The sequence below is a fragment of the Mauremys mutica genome, chromosome 4 (assembly GCF_020497125.1).
Source record: "Mauremys mutica isolate MM-2020 ecotype Southern chromosome 4, ASM2049712v1, whole genome shotgun sequence".
Taxonomy (NCBI): Eukaryota; Metazoa; Chordata; order Testudines; family Geoemydidae; genus Mauremys; species Mauremys mutica.
This window is the reverse complement of record NC_059075.1, coordinates 16024400-16046252: the sequence shown is the minus strand read 5'-3', so window position 1 is coordinate 16046252 and position 21853 is coordinate 16024400. Positions and strand designations below refer to the sequence as shown.

At 43.2% G+C, this 21853-nt stretch overlaps 2 protein-coding genes across 9 annotated transcripts in view; one reads left to right on the top strand and one right to left on the bottom strand.

The window, feature by feature from the left end:
- SYNE2 (spectrin repeat containing nuclear envelope protein 2) overlaps positions 1-21853 on the bottom strand; it is a 237632-nt gene that overhangs the window by 18708 nt on the left and 197071 nt on the right. For all 8 annotated transcript variants that reach the window (XM_045015450.1, XM_045015451.1, XM_045015453.1 and 5 more), the window contains 4 exons: positions 7580-7742; positions 1515-1702; positions 1193-1343; positions 117-299 (listed from right to left, as the gene is read on the bottom strand). In XM_045015450.1, the coding sequence (XP_044871385.1) occupies positions 117-299; positions 1193-1343; positions 1515-1702; positions 7580-7742 (685 nt within the window). The remainder of the gene's footprint in view (positions 1-116; positions 300-1192; positions 1344-1514; positions 1703-7579; positions 7743-21853) is intronic.
- Positions 1-21853, top strand: part of ESR2 (estrogen receptor 2) — a 146911-nt gene that overhangs the window by 117804 nt on the left and 7254 nt on the right. The gene's annotated exons all lie outside the window — the stretch shown is intronic.

The window sequence follows — 21853 nt, the reverse complement described above, 5'->3', positions numbered from 1 at the left end:
AAAATCTAACTGTGTGGATGATGAGCATTCTCATAACAACTTTGCACTTAGGTAGTGTTATTTCTATATGGGCCTCACAGTGCTTTACACTAACCCTCACAACACCCTGCAATTACCTTCAGTCTTCTTAGAATGGAAGCAACCCGTTTCTGGAGATTGTCCCAGCGCTGGTTGCCTTCATGTACCATCTGTTTCAGCTTGCTGGCTGAATCTGTACGATTCTCCCGGGCAAGCCGCCTATATTGTTTATTGATTAGCTCCAGCTGAGTGAGTCGCTCATGAATTTGTCGTTGAAATGCCTGTAATGCAAATTTAGTAATCTTATTCCTTTGCACTTCAGAGAAAGAATTGTTAAAATACTGCAATCATGGAACAGAAAAATCAGATCCTCAAAATCAATCAAAACCCTGATTATGTTTTATCACCACAACCTGCCCTCAGATGTGTGTTTACAGCTCCCACTGAAGTCACAGGACGTGAGAGCACATATGCAATTTGTCCTACTTACAGAATTTAGTCTATTACAGTTTCTTGTCCAATTGGAAATAAATGATCACATCCAAAATACATGTAGTATATAATAGCTTGCAATCTCTTAGATTTTTATAAGCAAAACAAACAGCTGAGTTACATGATCAAATAAAATGTAGCTTTTAATAATCTACCATTAAGGACTGCTTAGAGGATTATCAACTGCTTGGAGAAAACGTGTCTAAAAGCAGTTCAGACACTGGCCCCAGGAACTAATACAAGGGCACAGTCTATTTGTTAGAGCCAGAGCCTGTGCTAGGCATAAGCGGAGTAAGCGATTGCTTAGAGCCCCAAGCTGCTCAAGGGAGCCCCTATTAATTATTAGCATGTGTTGGGGCCCCCGAAAATATTCCTGCTTAGGCCCCCCAGTGGCCTAGTACCACTTCTGGTTGGAGCAAATAAGTATCAGGAATGTTGGGTTCTGTTCCCAGCTCTGTCACTGCCTAATGCTGGGGAAGTTATTTAACCTCTCTGTCCCTCTGTTTGCCGATCTGAAAGATGGGTTTAAGCGTATTCCCATATCTCGGAAAGGAGCTGTGAAGTCTGTAAAGAGCTTTGAGATGCTCAGATGAAAGGTGCTTTATATGTGCAAGAATTAGTTTTCTCAATAAGCACACATGGTGTCTGTGAAACATCCATAGCTGAAATGAAAAGTGTTCACCTCAAACTTCTTCAGCTCCTCTTTGGCATTTGTGTATAAAACTTCGGAAGAGTTGGGATAAGCTGCTGTCCTTTCGGCCGATTTCAACCAGTCTTCAAAGCGAGAATAGTCATCCAAAAACTTCTGCCACAGACGCCAGGTTTCCTCAATTCTGAGTTGGGGGGTGAGAGGGAAGAAAGGCTCTGCTTTATCACAAGCTTGCCAATCATTTCTCAACAATTTTTGCTTTTCTCTTCAAAATTTGGTTCATGTAGAATGTAACAAAATTCCCTGAAATATTGCAGTTACATACACGTCTTAGAAGTGTCAGAAAAGGACTCACTTCATTCGCCTCTCCATAGACATGGAACAAATGTTTCTCCACCGTCTGTCCAGACTCCTGGTAGTCTGCTGGATGGAGTCACATTCCGTCTCATTAGCACAAGCATCTGAATCGCTCAGCAACTTTTCACAGATATTAAACACAGATTCTACCCCTTCACTGTGCTGCTCAATGTCTCGTTGCAGATCCTGTGATTAGGAAATAAAAAGAGTTTAATTAACAAGCAACTAAACATATATATTCCCTTGTAATATGTTGTAACGGACAGAGAAGAGTGATGGCCAGCTCAGTAAATGCAATTTTAGTTTTAATGAAAGGACTTCCAGAATGTGTTGAACAAATGACAAACTGAAAGAAGAGATGAGAGAGTTGTCATAAGAAAGTGCATTCTTCCCCATTTAATTTCTCAGTGAAAGTCCAGTATCTTCATTAATAATTTGGACAAGTATAATACACATTCAAAATCCAAACCACACATTCTACATTGTAAAAATGTAAAGACAAATGTATTTGTTTTTACAATATCAGCATCTCCTTCTTTGTTTATTCCACTATAAACTATAGCGGTGAATACACAGGATAATTCATAACCTTAGTGAATGCAAAAGTACAATTCATGTCACTCTGGTAATATAACAAACTGCAGAAGAGTGGCACACACCAAAGAATCACATCTGCAATTTTTCGGTTTCTCCCTCTGGGATCATCTACTCCATGGTATCATTTAAAAATGCAAAGCAAAGTTCTCTTGTCCAAGCTGCACTATGTATTTCTTCTCCAGAGTCTGTACTTCCATTGTATATGTGGCACTTATCCCATATGTGCAACTCCTATTGAGACCAATACAATAAATGCAGAATGTGCAATAGAAATCCAAAGTGCAGGGTCAGAGAAGAAAACATCATCTGAAATGCTACTAAAAAGCCACCCCATGCAACCCTAGGGACTTGGGAAATACCATTTAATATTAACCACGTTTACATTTTTATGACCTCTTTCTGGCTTCACTACTGAAGATTCAATGCCTCTGCTGGAACTTTATCGCCACACAAGCAAACAACGTCAATGGGAAATCTCATTAAATGGTAATGCCAATTCCACCAGCACTCCTGAACGAGAAATCCACGGCTGGTTTTGTTCTTGATTTTACAGCCCAGGGAGAACCCACAGGAAGAGAGAAGAACACAAGGACTTAAAGGAAGATGCTCTCAGGAATTAATAAAAGATGAGCAGTTTAACTTCAAAATGTTAGCACAAAAGGACCAAAACCCCACTGGCTGATCTAAGCGAGAGTAGCTTGTGTACCTGAAAGCAGAACTAGGCCATAAATGACCAAAGTTAAAGTATATAGAGTATTTTACATAAAAATATATTCTTGGAGTTAATGAAAAGCTGCTGCTATTGATGAGTTATGACATCATCCGTGCAACTCACAGAGGTTTCTTTCTGAGGCTGCTAGAACACCAACTAATGCCAGAGTTTTGTATGTATCTTGCTAAAATTCAAATCTGTCTAGTTTGTTATCTAACCACATAGAGAAGAATGTCAAATGTGACTTGAACCTCTTGGGCCAGACTCTGCCGCCCTTATTCACTCTGCCCATGAGTTACTCCTTGAGAAGCACCATTGATTTCAATGGGACTATTCACAGAGGGCTAGACTGTGACTTTAGGCAAGGGGGGTGATACACAAGCTGGGCTATCCCGGTAGTAGCTTTGTGCTGAATCATCACTTTGAGTAACAATTCTACCCTGCTTCCTCCTTGCCACTGAGGGTGTAGTAATCTGTTGTTGGCCTATACCAGCAGTTTATTACTGTTGGTGTCACTAGGCATAACCCTAGGTAACTCGGGGGGGTGGAAGACCACGAGTGTCGATGAAGCCCTCCTGCTCTAGGCCTAAGTGAACCAAAGCTCCTCCATGTTGAACTTTAACCAACCTAAAATGCCAGCAGCTGAAAAACAAAATGTGTAACAGCCAGCTATCAGTTGCAACATGGCTCAAACCGGTCTAAAGCAGTAGTGATAAGAGGGGCCTACATGCCTCCAGCTGAAGGACAAGATAACTTGCAGAAGGGAAAATTACTAACAAGCTACAATGGCAGCAGCCAAAATTGCTTAATGTAATTGCTACAGGGGAAGGAAGGGGGGAGGGAGGGAAGAAAGCGGGGGGGAACTAAGATAAAAAGGGAAAGACTGCTTGTATCGGGGCACTTGATTTGAGACATGCTGGTCTCCTAGTGCCTTTTCGGAGATCTCGAATAAACTCTATCTGCTTCTCCACCCTGATGTGTTCATTGGCGCGACGCACACCGGGCAACGAACCCCGCTGGATTCTAGGCTGTTCTCTCTACGCAAGAAGAGGCTTGTCTTTTGAATCTGCGGCCTGTACATAGGGACAGATTCCACTCTCTGTTACGCTGCTGTAAATCTATGACTGACTTGAGTGATGTTACTCTGGACTTACTTACATTGGTGTAACCATGATCAGAATCTTGCCCACAGAGTACAAATCTATTCTATTAATGCAAAAGTGTCTTGCTGATACTACCAAAGTATTGTTATTATCCGTTATGTTTTGGTTCATATAATAAGTTCAGTCAGAATCCTTGCTGCTTCCTAATGCTGGGGAAGTTATTTAACTTCTCTGTCCCTCCGTTTGCCAATCTGAAAGATTTGACAGACAGATTTGAATTTTAGCAAGATACATACAAAACTCTGGCATTAGTTGGTGTTCTAGGAGCCTCAGAAAGAAACTTCTGTGAGTAGTACGGATGATGTCATAAATCATTATCAATAGCAGCAGCTTTTCATTAACTCCAAGGATATTTCTTTTTATGTAAAATACTCTATATACTTAAACTTTGGTCATTTATGGCTTAGTTCTGCTTTCAGGTACACAAGCTACTCTCACTTAGATCAGCCAGTGGGGTTTGTTTTGCCACCTTAATGAGAGTTAACATCATTTTAATTAAGCAGTGGCAAAACAAACCAACTAAAACACACTAAATGATGAGGCAGAAAACAAGCATACAGAACAAAAAACTCCTCACTTCACTGCTCAAAGTTTATTAGACTTAATTATTTAACTGGCCCTACAATGTTGGACTCCTCCTGCAATACTGAGACATCTTTAATTTGTATTTTAAATCTTAAACAGAATGCCTTATGTTGCAATCTTCAACCTGTAAATGAATGAAACATGTTATAAAAGCATCTCCCGCCTGCAAACAATTACCCAGAGTTTTAGAATTAACAGTTATTCAAGACAGCATACATAGCACCTTTGTGATCATGGATGTCCAACATAAAAGAATCCATTAAGACATATTCCTCACCATTAGGCTGTATCCATCAAAACATTTTTTGAAATAAAACCAAGGAAGATCTTTTCAAACCCCTACGTGAATGCAACAAGCAAAGCTTAGTGAAAGGCTTTCTGCTTTGAGCTCTTTAGAGTGAGCACTACCTTGCCATATCCAGTGTGTTTAAAGGTTACAGCAGAAGGAGGCTAGGGGGTCTCAGACTTCTTTGTTTAAAATGAAATCCAAGCAACGAAACAGTAGCTTATTCTATAGGACTCTGAGGAGTAAATAATGTATCTTTGCAGCTGAAGTCTGAATGGCCATAGTAAAAATAAATTAATTCGGACACAATTCTTTTGTGTCCCGAGTCTCTGTTTTCTACTCCCAGGAGGAGCTATCTAGGGTGTCAGCCGGGCATAATTTATCACAGCCTATGGAAGCTAAAAGGTTTGAGTGAGGGGAAAATAATTACTTGTTATTTACAGAACCGTTAGCATTGCAGATTAAACCATTAAACACTGGGAGCCAAAGGCCACCCTTGCTCCTGCCTGCATGTGCAGCTCCTCCCACTGAAGTCAATGGGAGCCATGCCCACTACCTCTGCGAAGGGTGAGTCTGACCCTGACTGTAACGTCTCCTGAAGTGCTGTGTTGAGCTCTGTGGAAAGGAAGCTCAAATAATTCCACAGGGAACGGAGCTCTCATATCTGGATTAGTCACGGTCGTTTTTCTCAGACAAAGGGACAGACTGTGAAGTGGGGAGGAAGCGCTTAAGCAGCCATGCATGTTGTTTGCAGGCAGACCCGTAAGCCTCCACTTTTGGAAAGTTTAGCCCTAAAAGTTTTAGGGTAAACTATAAATGCCCCAATTATGGCGATGGTCAGAGTTAAGTCGTAGGAGATGTTGTCCCACAGCGGCAGGTATTTTTAATCTGTTTGTGCAGACACTTCAGCCTAGATTGTGCCTTTAGGCACAGCCCCAAGCAAGGGGTGATGATGCATAAATTGCACTGCTCCAGCAGTAGCCTCGGGAGGTGTTGGGACTCAGTGATACTCCTCTGAGCCACAGTCCCCTCCCTGCTTTTCCCATGCAAGAGTGGGTGAGTGCAGTAATGCCAGCCCTGCCCTGCCTCCCAAAATCAACTCAGCTGTACTAGCTGCTTTGTTAAGGCCCTGCCCGTTCCTGTGAGGAATTCCTACCTATCTGCCCTGGGGGAAGCAAGCAGGTATGGGTCAGGGTACTCCGTGCAGAGAGGTTCACTCTATCCCTCGCTCCTGTGCATGGGCACAGTCTAAGGGCTAGTCTACACTGGCAATGGTAAAAGCACTGCAGCGCTTTAACGTGTCTTGTGTGGTCGTGGCAGCGTGCTGGGAGGGAGCTCTCCCAAGGCTCTAAAAAAAACCCACCTCCACGAGGGGTGCAGCTCCCAGCACTGGTGCACTGTCTACACTGGCGCTTTACATTGCTGAAATTTGCTGTGCTCAAGGGAGTGTTTTTTCACACCCCTGAGCGAGAAAGTTGCAGTGCTCTAAATTGCCAGGGTAGAAAAGCCCTATGTCACTGGCTTGCCCTGAAGCATCTGCTTTCTTTAACCAAGCAAAGCCTCATCCAAAGGGGAAGAGGATAAGGGAACAAACAACAAGACAGAGGTTTTTATAGTCACATTATTGGCTTTTATAGTCACATTGCTTAATGTACTACTGGAAGGCAGGAAAGGATTTTATGAGTTTTTGTTTGTTTCTACAATATTTAAATTTCAAAAACATTCTCTAAGTGTTAAATCCCTATAAAGTGTCTCAAAAACACTTTGTTAAGTGCAGTGTATTGTAGCCAGGTCGGTCTCGGGATATTAGAGAGACAAGGTGGGTGAGGTAATGTCTTTTACAGGACCAACTTCTGTTGATGAGAGAGACAAACTTTCAAGCCACAAAGGGCTCTTCTTCAGGTCAGAGAAAGGTACTCGCAGTGTCACAGCAAAATGCAAGGTGTAACAGATTGCTTAGCATAAATACTTAGCACATACTCTAAGAGACCATTCAAGACAGAGTGGCCCATTAATAACTCTGCAGTCATTGGACAAAAAGAGGGGGTTAGTGGGTTATAGATTGTTGTAATAAGCCATAAATCCAGTGTCTTTGTTCAATCCGTGATTTTTAGTGTCTAGAAGAGTAATGAATTTAAACTCCCAGGCTGATCTTTTGAAAGTGTTGTCATTTTCTTTTGAGGATGAGGACTGGTAGGTGAGATATAGAGTGATCATTTTGTGAAAAGTGTTCACCCGATAGAGTGCTTTTGACTTTTTCTCAGTAAAATGATAAAAGACAAAAAAATCACCTGCACAACAATTTCAAAAGACAAGCCTGGGAGCTTAAATTCATTACATGCTAGACACTAAAAATCATGGACTGAACAGACACTGTTCAGACAAGACATACCTTGACTGGTCCCTTACAATATGTGCTATTCATGCTAAACAATTTGTTCCACCTTGCATTTTGCTGTAACACTGGGAGTACCATTCCCAGACCTGAAGAAGAGCTCTGCGTGGCTCAAAAGCTTGTCTCTCTCTCACCAATAGAAGATGGTCTAATAAAAGATATTACCTCACCTACATTGTCTCACTTTGGCAGGAAACACAATGGCTCAAAATGTGAACAACAGAAAAGTCTGTCAAGGAAAAGAAATGGGTGATTTTACACATAGGACTGATCACAATCAGCATCACTTTAAGCCCATTTATTTCAGATGCTATGATTTCCCCACCTGCTGCTCAGCAAGTCTTTTCTGGATCTCTTGATCATCACAGATGTCATACACAACAGGCTTGGAAAGCTCGGCCTCAATGCGAGCCAACCAGGTGCGAAGGGTACTCATATTTTTGTCTAATGTCTGTGTGACAGCAAAGGTCCCTTCCAATTTCTTCAGCCTGGGGATATTGGAAAGAAAACAGGTTGTTATAAACACATTTAACATGGAAGCAGTATTAGCAGAGGCTCTGGAAATGAAGGAAGTATGATTTATAGAGTATTCTTATCTCCAAACTGACCTGCCTTCTGCAGATTAAAGCCACATTTTAATTATAACCTACCCAAATTGGCACCAGCGGATGCCTCCACAGCTGCAGAAGGTCCTAAGTGAGTCATTTAAGGAGATGCTGTGAACAGGGAGTGGCCCTCCTAGGCTCATTCGAGTGCTAGTGGGTTCCTTGGTTATTTCCCTGAGGACATGCATACAGAAAACTTGCCCCAGTGTACATTTTGTTTATTTGAGACAATCTAGACACTCCCATCTTCCCGGGGTGCAGTGTGACTCCACACTGCCCCAAAATGCAGGGCTGTGCATCCCAGGTAGGAGCTGCTCCTTAATCTTTGAGATGCATGCTCCACTGCTTGCATAAGTGAAGGCATTTACATCCATGCAAAATGGGTCTAAAACACTGCTTGGTCAATTTGGATCACTCCTCTCATTTACACTGGTAGTATTTTACAACTACTTGGTACAAGTATACATGAGGCAAGGCAGTGGAAAAATCATTATTTTCCCTAGTTTTCTAGGATGGGGTCTTTCTCAAGCGACTCTCCCATGTGAATTACAGTTCAGTCTGGAAGGACGAGCACCCTGCCAGCAGATTTTGATCCTGCTGGGAATATGTTAAGTGGGTTGTGCAGCCCCATTGAGGGAGATTGTTATATCCTTGGGGCAGCCGGTGTAGGAAGCAATCACTTGAGGCCAGAGAGCAGGCAGCTAACCAAAACCTCCATTTTATTTACATATATACAGAGAGCTCCTCAGCCGGTTGAAACCGGTTGAGCTAACCCATAATAATCTAACTCAGTTGCCATAGCCACAAAACCATGACAACCAAATACACAACAGAGATGGTTTGCTACACCAGCTTTATACCTGGGGGATGGGAGTTGTTCTCTAGAGAGAGAGATGGAAGATGCAGGGCATGGGTTGAGCAGTCTGAAGAAAGGAATCTCAGAACAGCCATGCCTTGGGAAAAGGTTTGAACTGCATATATGTGTTGTTTTAGTGTTAGTTTCTGTGTTAATAAAGCCAAACCCCAGGAAAAGGTGTGAGTTTGGACACTGCACTCTGTGTGGACTATGCCTCTGCCTCTTCTGTTTTCAGCAGATCTGAGGGTTAGGGCACACATCTCTATGGCTTCCTAAATAGGCCATCTATACTTTTGTCTCCATAGCAATGGGATATTTTGGCCACATGGACTATGTCCATGCTGGTTTATTCAGAAGAGTGCAACAGAGCCCCCTAACATACATGAAACAGAGAGGTGAAGCTAGAATAATAAATCTAAAATGAGAAATTTAAATAAGTCATGTGAAAAGAGAGAGAGAGAGAGAGAGAGGTTTCAGAAAAGATCCCGCTCTGATTTGCAAAGACAGCAGAGACTGTGGGCCAGATCCATCCTTGGTATACTTCCTCTGTAGTCAATGAAGTTACATCAGGAAGGAATCTGGTTCTGGCTCTCTCTTGCCCAGTTGGGTTAACTTTATTTTCCCCCACTCCCATCTTAGCATCTAAAATAGGCGAAAGTCACAGGTGGGATATCCATTCATCTGCTCCAGGATGGTGATTCCTGTGTATCTGTTTTGTACGGATAAATTAACAATTCCTGATTGATGATTTCCATGGGAAAGGTAGATTGCTACTCTGCCGTGGCAGCTATTGCCTGCTTCAACAATGTTTTGGAAATGCTTTTTCAGATACGACAAGGGAGCTTGATACTCTAGTGCAGCAAATGGCTCTAGTCCAACTGGATATAAGAATGGTCATACTGAGTCATCTAGCCCAGTATCCTGTCTTCTGACAGTGGCCAATGCCAGGTGCTTCAGAGGGAATGAAAAGAACAAGTAATCATAAGTGACCCATCCTGTGTCGTCCACTCCCAGCTTCTGGCAAACAGAGGCTAGAGAGACTCAGAACATGGTGTTGCATCCCTGCTCGTGCTGGCTAATAGCCATTGATGGACCTGTTCTCCAGGAACTTGGATCTAGTTCTTTTTTGAACCCTGTAAAATAGTTTTGGCCTTCACAACATCCTCTGGCAAAGAATTCCACAGGTTGACTCTGTGTTGTGTAAAGATGTGGCTCCTTTTGTTTGTTTTAAACCTGCTGCCTATACTTTCATTGGGTGACCCATAGTTCTTGTGTTACGTGAAGGAGTGAATAATATTTTCCTATTCACTTTCTCCACACTAGTCAAGATTTTATAGACCTCTATCATATCCCCTTAGTTGTCTCTTTTCCAAGCTGAAATGTCCCAGTCTTTTTAATCTCTCCTCATATGGAAGCTGTTCCATACCCCTAATCATTTTTGTTGCCCTTTTCTGAACCTTTTCCAATTCCAATACATCTTTTTTGAGATGGGGTGATCACATCTGCACACAGTATTCAAGGTGTGGGTGTACCATGGATTTATGGTTCCTAATTATAACCCTTTCCTAATTTCCTAACATTCTGTTAGCTTTTTAGAGTACCGCTGCACACTGAGTGGATATAAGTGATCCATCCCCTGTCATCCGCTCCCCGCTGGCTATGTTTTCAGGCAACTACCCACAATGACCCCAAGATCTCTTTCTTAAGTGACAGATAATATAAATCCCATCATTTTATATGTATAGTTGGGATTATGTTTTCCAATATGCATTACTTTGCATTTATCAACATTGAGTTTCGTCTGCCATTTTGCCTAGTCACCCAGTTTTGGGAAATCCTTTTGTAATTCTTTGCAGTCTGCTTTGGACTTAACTACCCTGAGTAATTTTGTATCATCTGCAAATTTTGCCACCTCAAAGTTTACCCCTTTTTCCAGCTCATGTGTGAATATGTTGAACAGCACTGGCCTCAGTACAGACCCCTGGGGGATACCACAATTTTCTACTCTTCGCTTTTCAAATCACGTTGCATATCTACAAAATCACTGTGTATTGTACATACAGAATACCATAAAGTGCTCAGGTCTTTGCATTCGGATAACATATGAGGGCTGGTTGATGGTATCCAGGCCTCAGACTAGCACTGTTCATTCACACCACATTCATGCTAAAGGTGCAATCCTGCAAACACTATCTGGGTTAGCGCTTGCTACCATGACTTCGATGGACGTCAATATCAGTAGTACACTTAGTATTATTATTACTATTTGTGTTCCTTTAGCACCAAGGGTCTCCCATCATGGACCACAACCCCATGGTGCTAGATGCTGTGTAAACAGAACAAAGATATTCAGTCCCTGCCCCAAAAAGCTCACAATCTAAGTATAACATCAGCGACAACAGGGGAATATATAGACACAGATTGGGGAGCACAAGGAAACAATGTGACAGTAAGTAATAATTAAGGCTGCGAGTCCATCATGTACATCACGGATTCCATGACTTTCCGGGACCTCTGTGACTTCCGCAGATGCTGGTGCGACTGCCCCTGAGGCCACCTGCTCAGGCAGTTGCTGGGATGGACCCCGGGACCAGCCACTCAGGCAGCTGCTGGGGTGGTCCCAGGGCCAGCCCCACTGGCCACTGCAGGAGCAGCCCCAGCAGCTGGCCCCGGGGTCACTGGAACAGCAGCAGTCCCAGGGGCCGCCCCGGAGGCCGTCAGAGCAGCAGTCCCCAGGGCCTCAGAGCAGCTGGGGGCAGTCAGCCCCCACTGCCAGCGCCGGGACTAGCTGTCAAATGCCCGGGGCATCCCAGAGCGGCAGTGTCTCAGAGCCACCCAGGAGCTGCTAAGTTTTAGTCAGGGGTATTTATAGTAAAAGACATGGACAAGTCACAGGCCATGAATTTTTGGTTACTGCCCGTGACCTGTCCATGACTTTTACTAAAAACACCCGTGACTAAAACTTAGCCTTAGTAACAGTAAGTGTTTGCATGGCTGCACTTTGACAAATAAACAAAGATCAGGAAAAACAGGAAGGAAGACATTTTACAATGAAATGATTTTTAAAAGGAAAAGATCTTACAATGATGAAAGCAAATACAGGTGTTTGGCTTAGAAACCTCCCTTATTCAGGATATAAATATTGTTCTCAATATGTTTGTTGTAGTAGAAAATGTTTGTTATGATTGCCAGCAACTATAGCACAACCATTGTGGCACTATTAGCATGTGTTTACTTTGTAACACAATTATCATCAGAGACATGCCAATCTAATTAACTAATTTGTTACATATGCCAGCTAGAATATGTCTTTCGTCCCAGCCTTAATGTTCTGGGTCATTAATCTTGATCTTGAGAACTAAAACCTAAGATAAACGGACAGGTGATAATAAACACCTTTCAGAAATCAGTGCTGGTACAACATCATAATATGTGAACAAACTACTGCCTTGAATAAACACACAGACAGGTAAATTCTTAGTGAAGTCAACAAACACTGTGCATGTGGCTCAAGGTTAGTATATTCTAAATCTGTTCTCTATAGGTTTGTATTCCATGCTCGACACTGTAACATGTGAGTGCTTTCCAGTAGCGCATTAGGTGACTAACATCTGTCACGTGTTGTTTGTTCTCTCATCGTCTCCCTAGAGGAAGAAGGGTGCACAGTGGAGAGTTTTGTTTTGGAAGGGAGAGATTTTTTTGGGAGGGGTAGAGGAGGGGAGTTAATGTAAATATTGCTATGTATTTGTTGGAGCAGGCAGGTCAAAGAAACACACCTTGCACTTGGAGGAGATGGTGGTGAGGTTTGTAATGGTCCTTAGTTCCTGGGGGAGTTCATTCCACAGTCTCAGAACCAGCCCCTGAAAAAGTTCTGTCTCCCACACAGACAAGCTTTAACTTGGTTGTAGAGAGTTTCATTGTGACAGAGGAACGAAGTTGCCGGGTAGCCATAAAAAAATCCTGAAAGGTGCTGAAAACCTCCTGAGAAATGCCGGGTGCCCTCAACTCCCACTGATGTCAAAGAGAATTGGAAGCATTCCTTCAGGAATGGACCTGGAGGAATATTGGACCAAAGAATCCAAGACCCTTTGACTAAATAAAAACCACGTGTGTCTCTCTGCTATCATACCCTCATATTTGCTTTCTGGACGTGTTTGCGTGAATTAACTTTTGTTTGCAGAAAATGCCATGACTGCTCCTCAAATATGAACCACAGGAGTACTTGTGCTGCGAGTGTTCGTATCATATGGCTGTCTTGAAAGCTCTTTATGGGTATGAGAGTCATTTAATCAGCGAGCAGAAGCTGTACCATGTGAGCTAGGTGACCAATCACACAGCATGAACAGTGAGTTAAGACAAGCAAATGGTCAAAGTAATAGATGTGATGAACAATTCCTGATTGCCCACAGGCCTTGGTCAAATAACTTTGAATGACAAACGCATTTGTAACAATCAAAGTGTGTGGGTAGCTCACAAACAGACATAGCTCACTAATTTATTAGATAACAGAATCAGCTGCAAACAATTTGCTCAGATCCACTCAAGAGACTATTGGTTCCTAGCAGCACTGGGTCATAACATTCCCCAGCTGCAACTTGCTTCTCTGGGGCTATGAAAAGGAAATGGCTGAAAAGTCTCCTGTACGTTGCAATGAACATGACTTAAATATGGCCCTTATTCATTCAGCAGAGCACTTAAGTGCCTGCTTTAAGCCATGCTTGGAAGACAATTACTAAATGTTTTCGTCTTAAAGCCTAAATTCAAGTAGAGGCAAGGGGCTGTATCGTGCAAGTGGGTTATAACTAAGGACCTGATCCTGAGACGCTGAAGTGAATTGAAAGACTCCCATTGATGTGAATGGGCTTTGGATCAGGCCCTAACATTCCACCACTGGAGCCTGAAACAAATCCCTTCTCGATATTGGTGTCATAAACCCACATGAAAGGACGGCATGTTTGGCAGTCCTTGCTCAGGAGGTGTCTGGGGTAGAAGGGTTCTTTTGTTGCAGGCCAGGACTAAAGTGTGTTGGCAAGAACATGGTGTGATAAAGAATTGCACAGTGCCTACCTACACTATGCTGGTTTATAATCAGTGCTGTCAGAAAATGCAGCAGAAAGAACAAACTAAATAAAACTCATTTTTTTCTTTAATGGGATGAAGAGATTCAGATGTATATTTTTAAATTTTGTTTATCAGTGTAAATATCATTCTGGTCAGGCAGCAGAGATACTATTCAGATTTGCTAAAGAAAATATGCTGAAATTAAATTGCACTGTCAATTGACATTACTGTCTGATAACAGGAAATCTTTGTTCAGTAGATTTTAGTGCAAACTGACTATATAAAGCACACAAGCTTAAGAAATGATGCCTTAATTTGGGCCCAACCTTTAAATATGTGCAAGTTCATTTCTCTGTGCAGCTTCTGGCTCGTGGAAATAACCCAGAAACCTTTACATTGGCTGGTTCTATTATTTGAATGAAGATAATTAATATCACATAATCACTGAATAAGAAGGGGCAAGCTACATTTCATATTAAACCTTCCATTTATCCATAATATTGTAGTCCCAAATCTCCACTGACATTGATACGAGACACCAAAGAGACCAGTACAAATTTTAACTGAGAAGGCCCCTGAATGCTATTTATCCAGTCTAATGAACTGCATCTCCCACACAGCATAATCCATTTTCTCATCCACTTGTCACAGGCAAATTGCACATACACGCACATGCTGACATAGCAGTGCCCATCCCCCCAGGCTGCTGAACCACCCAGACAGATACTACTGAATTAGTGATTTCTATTCTTACACGCACTATAACCAAACGCAGAGCTGATTATTGAAACAGCACTTACCGTTTATAAGGAAAAATCATTCCTTAGCTTGTAAATCCCAAACTGCAAGGATTCTGTCTGTGTAACCACAGCACTCATGGAAGAGGAAACCCCTCCTCTATGGATGCCCTATTTATTCATTGCTTTAGCATCTCCCCCCGGGGGGGGAAGCCTTTTTCCATCCTCCTCCTCCTCTGCAAAGCCCCTAGCTGGGGAGTCACAGCGTGCATGCGCACGCACACCGCCCCCTGCCCCCCCCCACTGGTTTCCTTCTGTTAACCTGCATTTTTACCTGGCGAATTGCTGAAAACCCAACCACAAACACAAAGTAGCTTTATTTTGACACAACAGAATTAGCTCATGAAGAAAAAGACCCTGAGTGATTGCCTGGGGGTGGTAATGAAAAGATGACGCTCCAGAAGCTTCAGAACCAAAAGGTAAAGTCTTCTGAGTACAATCAGATACCTTCAGCCTCAGATTCTGATGATTTATAGAGAGATTTTCCTATTGAAGCAATCCCCAAAATTAAAACACACACAGACACATGCACAAAATGCTTACTTGGATTATGCTCTCTGTTGCCTTGTTTGCTATCATATTGCAGCTTTTTATGTACAAATTAAAGCTTACTCCAATTCAATCTACCCTGTCCTGTGCTCAGCCCTCCAGTGAAGGAGTAGGGCCAATAAAGTGCAAGGAGTTACACTGACGCTCAAACTGCCCCCTAATCTTTACTTATTACATCGTTTGTCAAAAAATCGATCACCACAAATTCCTTGTTCTGATATCACTGCCAGAGAAGGGTGAGAAGGGCTGGGAGGGAGAGAAACTTGCTTTAAACACAGATGTATCTGAAAATCACCAACACGGCACTAAAACTTTGAAAATCACACCAAAAATCCAAGGAATTATTTGGAAGTCTAATGCATTTGACCATTTTCTCTGGCATTATGGGAATATATGTCCCCACCCCGATTTCTACCAGGGTTTATATTTTTATTTCTTTTTTCTGCAGGGAGTGGGTTCAAAATACATGAGTGCACAGTAGTTTATTCAAAACAGAGACACCAGCAATAGCGAGCTCCCCCCACCCCCCCCTTTGCAGGCTGGCTCACACTGGTGCTGACCCATGGTGACCCTCAAACCAGGCCAATGGGGCCTACCTGCAGGAGCTAAATTCTGTGCCTGCCTCGGTGTTGGTTTGGGTCTCACACAGGGACCTGGGGGGATTTAACCAGGGCCATGGGGTGGCTAATGTGCAGCAGCCCCTAGCTGGGGGGCCTTGAAAGACACCGCTGGAAACCTCCCAGCCTCTGTGGGCTCAGGGTGGGGCCGCCCCATTCCTAGGTGTGGGTTTTCCTATTGACTCAGAGCCAGCCCCGGTTAATCATATGGTGCCGCCAGGGTCAAGCCAGTGAAGCGACCTCAGAGGCCAGGCGAGCTGTGAGCTGCACCCCGAAGGGAGAGGCAGGAGCAACAGCTGGATGCTGCAGAGATGGGCTGCTGCTTTTTGGGAGGGGAGACTGAGGGTAAGTGGGAGGAGGCTTGCCTGGGGGAGGTGCTGTGACTCGAGCTGTTCAGGGGGCAACCGAACTTTTAAATTGCACCCTCCTTTCCTCCCCTCTCCCCCCACTATCAACAGTTACGTGTCGCCTCTGTATAGGACACAGCAGGCAGATAGATCCATTGGGATATTTTTCTCACTGAGATCCAATCTTGTGAGTAAACAATGCCAGCGTCCCTTCACCCTACCAAAGGCACACTCAACTGTCATTCTGCACCTGCTGAGGAGGCAGCTGAATCTTTCCTTGCTGCTGTTGAGGTGGTAGGGTATGGCTTCATGAGTCAGGGAAGCAGAGGGTAGGCCGTGTCCCCCAGGAACACTATTGTCGATGGTAATCCGCCGGTCAGGGGGGAAAGGTCCTTGCTTGTAGCTTTCTGAAAAATCCTGTTGTTAAAGATGCGAGCATCATGCATCTTCTCTGACCAGCCCACAATGGCATCAGTGACGTGTCTGTGGTGAGCCATCAATGCTTTCATAACCAGAGAAAAGTAGCCTTTTCTGTTGATGTACTCCGTGGCAAAGTGCTCTGATGCCAACATAGAGATCTGTGTTCCATCTATTGCTGCATCGCAGTTCGAGAACCGCAGTGCTGCAAATGCACCCACTACGTCACAGCCCTTTGTAGCAGGAGGCAATAAATGGCCCCTGCAGTGGATTCTGCAACTCCTAACTGATTTTCCATTGACCGGTAGCAATCTGGCTTTGCAAGTTTCCACAGCGTGATCATCATTCTCTTCTCCACAGTCAGTGCAGCTCTCAATGTTGGTGTCCCTGAGCTGGAGGACTGGGGCTAGCTCAACACACAGATCCAGAAATGCAGCCTTGCACATCGAAAAGCTCTGCAGCCACTGCTTGTCATCCCAAGCCTGCACTACAATGCAATCCCAGCAGTCAGTGCTCGTTTCTTGGGCCCAGAAGTCGTGCTCCACCATCTGCAGCTGTTCCGTGAATGCCAACTTGGTTCTTATTATGTACCACAGCAATCTGTCCTCCAAAACAATCATCTTCTTGCGGCTCTGCAAATACTGGAGAATCATGAATCCTGTGCTTGCCACACTTATGACTTATGGGTTCATGAGATTTTTGAAAAAAGGTGCAAAAATTATGGGATAGAGATGACATTATGGGATGGAGACAGTTGCATGTTGGGAAGTTGACCCCTTGCTCCCACCTCTGCCCAACTCATTTTGGCCCCACCATGCACTGCCAAAACTTCCCAAAAGATGGTGCACTGGATGGTGGTGCGTTGCACACTGGCATATCTACCCCTGGTGCACTGCAAACACTCTTGGTGAGCATGTGCAGTGCTGACACAAGGAGACAAGTATGCATGTGCACAGGTGATATACTAAGTGCGGCGGCTGAATGACGATGTAACTTGTGTCGACCAAAGTTTGTAGTGTAGACATGGCCAGAGCCTAAGGGTTTGTTTGTACGGTGAACTAGTGTGGCGTAAGCGAAGGTGTGAATCTACAGCACACCAGCTTTCCGCAAGATAGCTCACCATGTGGATACTGCTACCACAGACAATGGGACTTTTACTGTGGATTCCCACACTGGCTTTCTGTGCACCAATTTGCCATACAGACAAGCTCGGAGCATTCCCAGTAACGACACAGATTGGACCTACTGTATATAGACTACCTGTTGCAGGCTGCAAGGCTACCTGTGTTATGCAGACGATTTATTTTGCTTTAATCTGACGTCCTCAATATTCTTATGAAATCCTATTTTAATAGTAGTTTTAGATTGCTGTTTAAGAATTTCACCAGACTGCCCATGGGAGGGGAAAAATCTTAATCTCTAAGAGATGGAAGGAAGGCTCTTTAAAGCCTACCCTGTTTATCCATCAAAAGGGTTTGCTGTGGTCAGGGCTATGAGCCTCCAGATGCATAGGAAATGCCAAACAACCATGGATGAGAGCCATCTTGAAGGGGTATAAGGTGAATGACACCACCATGTTGGGAGCCTTAACGTTAACTTGCCTTGGTAATGTCCTCATATTTCAGTGCTTATATTAGGGGTTGTAGCCATGTATTTATTCCAACCAATCCCTGCTATAATTTATTGTGAGCTGCCCTGCAGACACAGAATTACACAAATCCTCTCATCACGGCATACATCCAATTCATGCTATTCTCAGTAAGGCAAAGAACGTGAACCTATGCAACAAACACAGGAGCACAAGGCATTACCAATAAGCCACTACAGACTGTTTGGAAATGGTGCTTATTCTCTGCAATCTTATACAGAAATTAGATTGAAAAGCTGCTTGCAATATACAGTATGTTTATGGGGTACAAAAATGCATGCTGAAAGTACTTTATTACTGTAGACTAATCGGTTTGGTTATGGCCACTGGAGGGACCCACCACCGAGATACCATGCTGTAATGCGGGTTCAAGTGTTTTCTGTGCAGTTTAAACATCCATCTATAAATATGTACATTGTTAAACCCTGGGGTTGTGCAGATATCCTCTGAGCATGAACCACCACTGTGGTGGCTTCCTGAGTCTGCAGACAGTCATAATGAAACAACAGCTTCAAGAGCAAATCTTTCCTCACTGTGCTTGCTCACAAAACACTACATGCGGTAGAATCTTGGTGGCAAGCAGGCCATAGAGAGAGGCCACAGGACTTCATTGCCCTATATGATGCACTGCCCCTGACAGCTCTCTCAATCCTTGAAGGCAATCGTTGCAGAGTACTGCTCCACTGCATACAGGGTGTGAATTCTTAGTGTATGTGTTTTTGGCAACCTGCTCCCCCTGCAGCCTACATATGCCATTTCCTCTACATTTTGAGCCTTGCACACTTGTCTCTGTGTGTGTGTGTGTGTGTGTGTACATACGTGTAGCATTTCATTTTAAGGGTAACAGCTGCTAACTGATAAGTGGCGATAAGAAAAGATTACGGATGATGTTCTGGAATCTAAGGTATATGTTTCCACAATTAGTAGAATTGCAGAACACTCAGAAAAGTGGCCAAAATCTCAAATTAGACTTTAAACTTTTGTTTGTCTAGTACCCTACTTTTTTCCTTTCCTGCCAGCCAACAAAGAAAAGCAGAGAAGAGCATGGCTAGCTAACAGTCTCTCCAAAGCTGTACAGAAATTCATTTGCGTAACTAAAAAAGGAACAGATGTCTGCATGTTATTTTTTCCATGGGAATTATGTTTTCAGATGCTTCCTAGTTTACATCAAACCATGCTTCACATGACAATGCCTTTGTGAACTGCACAAGCCAAGTAGATACATACAATAAAAGTGCTAAGTCCATTCTGTGTAGCTGCTGCCATATGGCAAATCTGAGCTTGTCACCATGATCTAAGAGAATCGCTCCAAGGTCTAAACTGAGAACTCACCTAATTTGCCCATCTGTCTCAGGTTGTTTATTGGTTTAAGGTGAAGTAAGTTGTTTATTGAAAATGTTCTGTATTGATTAGATTGGCTTTTGACTGTGTTTTGCTGTCATTTCAATACTGTATAGACAGATATATATTATATTACATGCAAAGAACTATGTTAAAAGCATTCAGGTTGCCAAGTCAAGCACTCAAAAGTTAGGAAATAACAGAAATAAGAGTCCCTGTGCAACATTAATGTGACCTCTTTGTGCATATATAGCTCATGATACAGTCTTTAATGATAGGATCACATACTATTTTTTCCACAGGACCTGTGTCTCATTCAGGGCACAGGATGAATCTTTTAACAAAGTTTTGTGTGGGTAATTTCCTAAGTTTAAAAAAAAATAATGAAAAAAACAGAAATTCCACCATTTGACATCATCAGAGTTAGAACCTTTAGATCACTGCACAGACCCCTGCTACTTGAGATAAGTGAGATATTTGGTGACAGCAGGGGAATGATGAGGCTCCCCGGCTCTGGAGGGGAGTGTATTCTAGGGGGCATTCCCCACAAGAGTGACCCATTCGGTTCCTTACAAACTGTCCCTGTCCTGTCTCTTCCCCACCCAACTCTTTGTCCCAGTCCCATTCTCCTCTCTTAGCCAGTCCCAGTACTCAATCTTCTCATCCCAGTTCCAGTCCCTTTGCCCAGTAAATCCTAGTCTCACCAGTCCAGACTCCCCCACTCTCATTCCTCCCCCAGCTCCTTGGTCTATCTGGTTCAATATCCATAACCCCAACGCAGTGGCCATTGTTCTGATGCTTCAGAGGTAAGTAAAAAAACCCTGCCACAATGGACAGTTATGCAATAATATGTGCAAAGGGGAAGTTATTCCTAGCCGCAGCCAGGCAGAGGTTGGTTTATGGCAAAGATTACTTGAGTACTTCGTGGAGTACAGTGTTGTGAAGAAAATAATCTTTCCTTTGCGTTTAATTTCTAGTACTTTCTCAAATATTATCAGTAAAACACACCATGTGTAATTCAGTTTTTAAACTAAAAAATGTATGAAGTGGCACCAAGCTGCTTGCAAAGATCAGAGATTTTTTTAAAAAATATGGTAGCTTGTATTTTAAAACATTATTTCACAACAGTTAACGTTCAAAACTGAAAGCAAGTGTGCAGCATACAACAACACTAAGTGGTCTCAGAAGTTAAAAACCCAGCACCTTGCGACAAACCTATAACAGGCAGAGAAAAAGTGCAGTTATAACACTTCTGTTGATGGATCTCCATTGTATTTATGGTACTGGAGTGAACTGCAAGTAGGAAACCTCTTGCATGAAGAACTGGATGCCTTCCTCTTATACAGCACTTTTCATCAGCAGATCCCAAAGCGCTTTACAAAGGAGGTCAGTATCTATCCCCATTTGACAGATGGGGAAACTGAGGCACAGACTTGCCCAAGATCACCATGAAGGCCAGTGGCGGAGCCAGGAATAGAACCCATGTCTACTGAGTCCCAATCCAGTGCCCTATCCATTAAGAGCAGACCTGAGTGGCAGACTCTAAAGAAGGGCTCTTCTGTTGAATCACCTTAGGCTCAAGTGCTAAAACCCTTCATTACGATTCAGGGTAATTACAGCTGAGCCGTGATGATGGTTGGGCCCATTTAGCTCCAACCAGAATATTAAGGGGGTGGGAGTCTTCTTTAAGGCCCACAGAAAACAAGGACAGGGAGAAACTCTAGAAAGAGTTTATCTCAGGCAGAAGGCTTAGGCTGATGCCAATGTTGTATTCATTTTATTGTTTCTGAGTTACCAATAAACCCAAATCCCAGGACGGGGGTGAGTCTGGACACTACCATGGGGTCTGTGTACTGTGCTGGGGGTGGGATAAAGACTCAGTCTGTTCACAGATTATAATGAAATTGGATTATCTCAATCAGTGGGCAGGGTCACAGTTTTCTTAGTTCTTTCAGGAAAATAAAACATTTAATCCAATCAGAAGAGGTCATAGATGGGGCTATCCAGATTTTGTTGATTTGCCACGGCAAAGCTTTTTCTAATTTATCGGTCTGTGGCGGATGCTGCATTTTAAAAATAATGTGCAGGCCTTATAGATGTGGTCATGTCAGAGCAGCCTACAATGTTGGGATTAAATTCCTATTTGTTAGACATTCCAAAAATTTTAAGAGCAGACTGGACCATTTTGACCATCTAGTCTGACCACCTGCATAACACAAGCCATAGGATTTGACCCAGTGATGCCCACATATTCCAATAACTTGCACATGGACTAGAGCCTATCTTTTAGAAAGGCATCCAGTGTTAATTTAAAGATTCCCAAGTGATGGAGACTCTACCGCATCACTGCACAGCCAATAT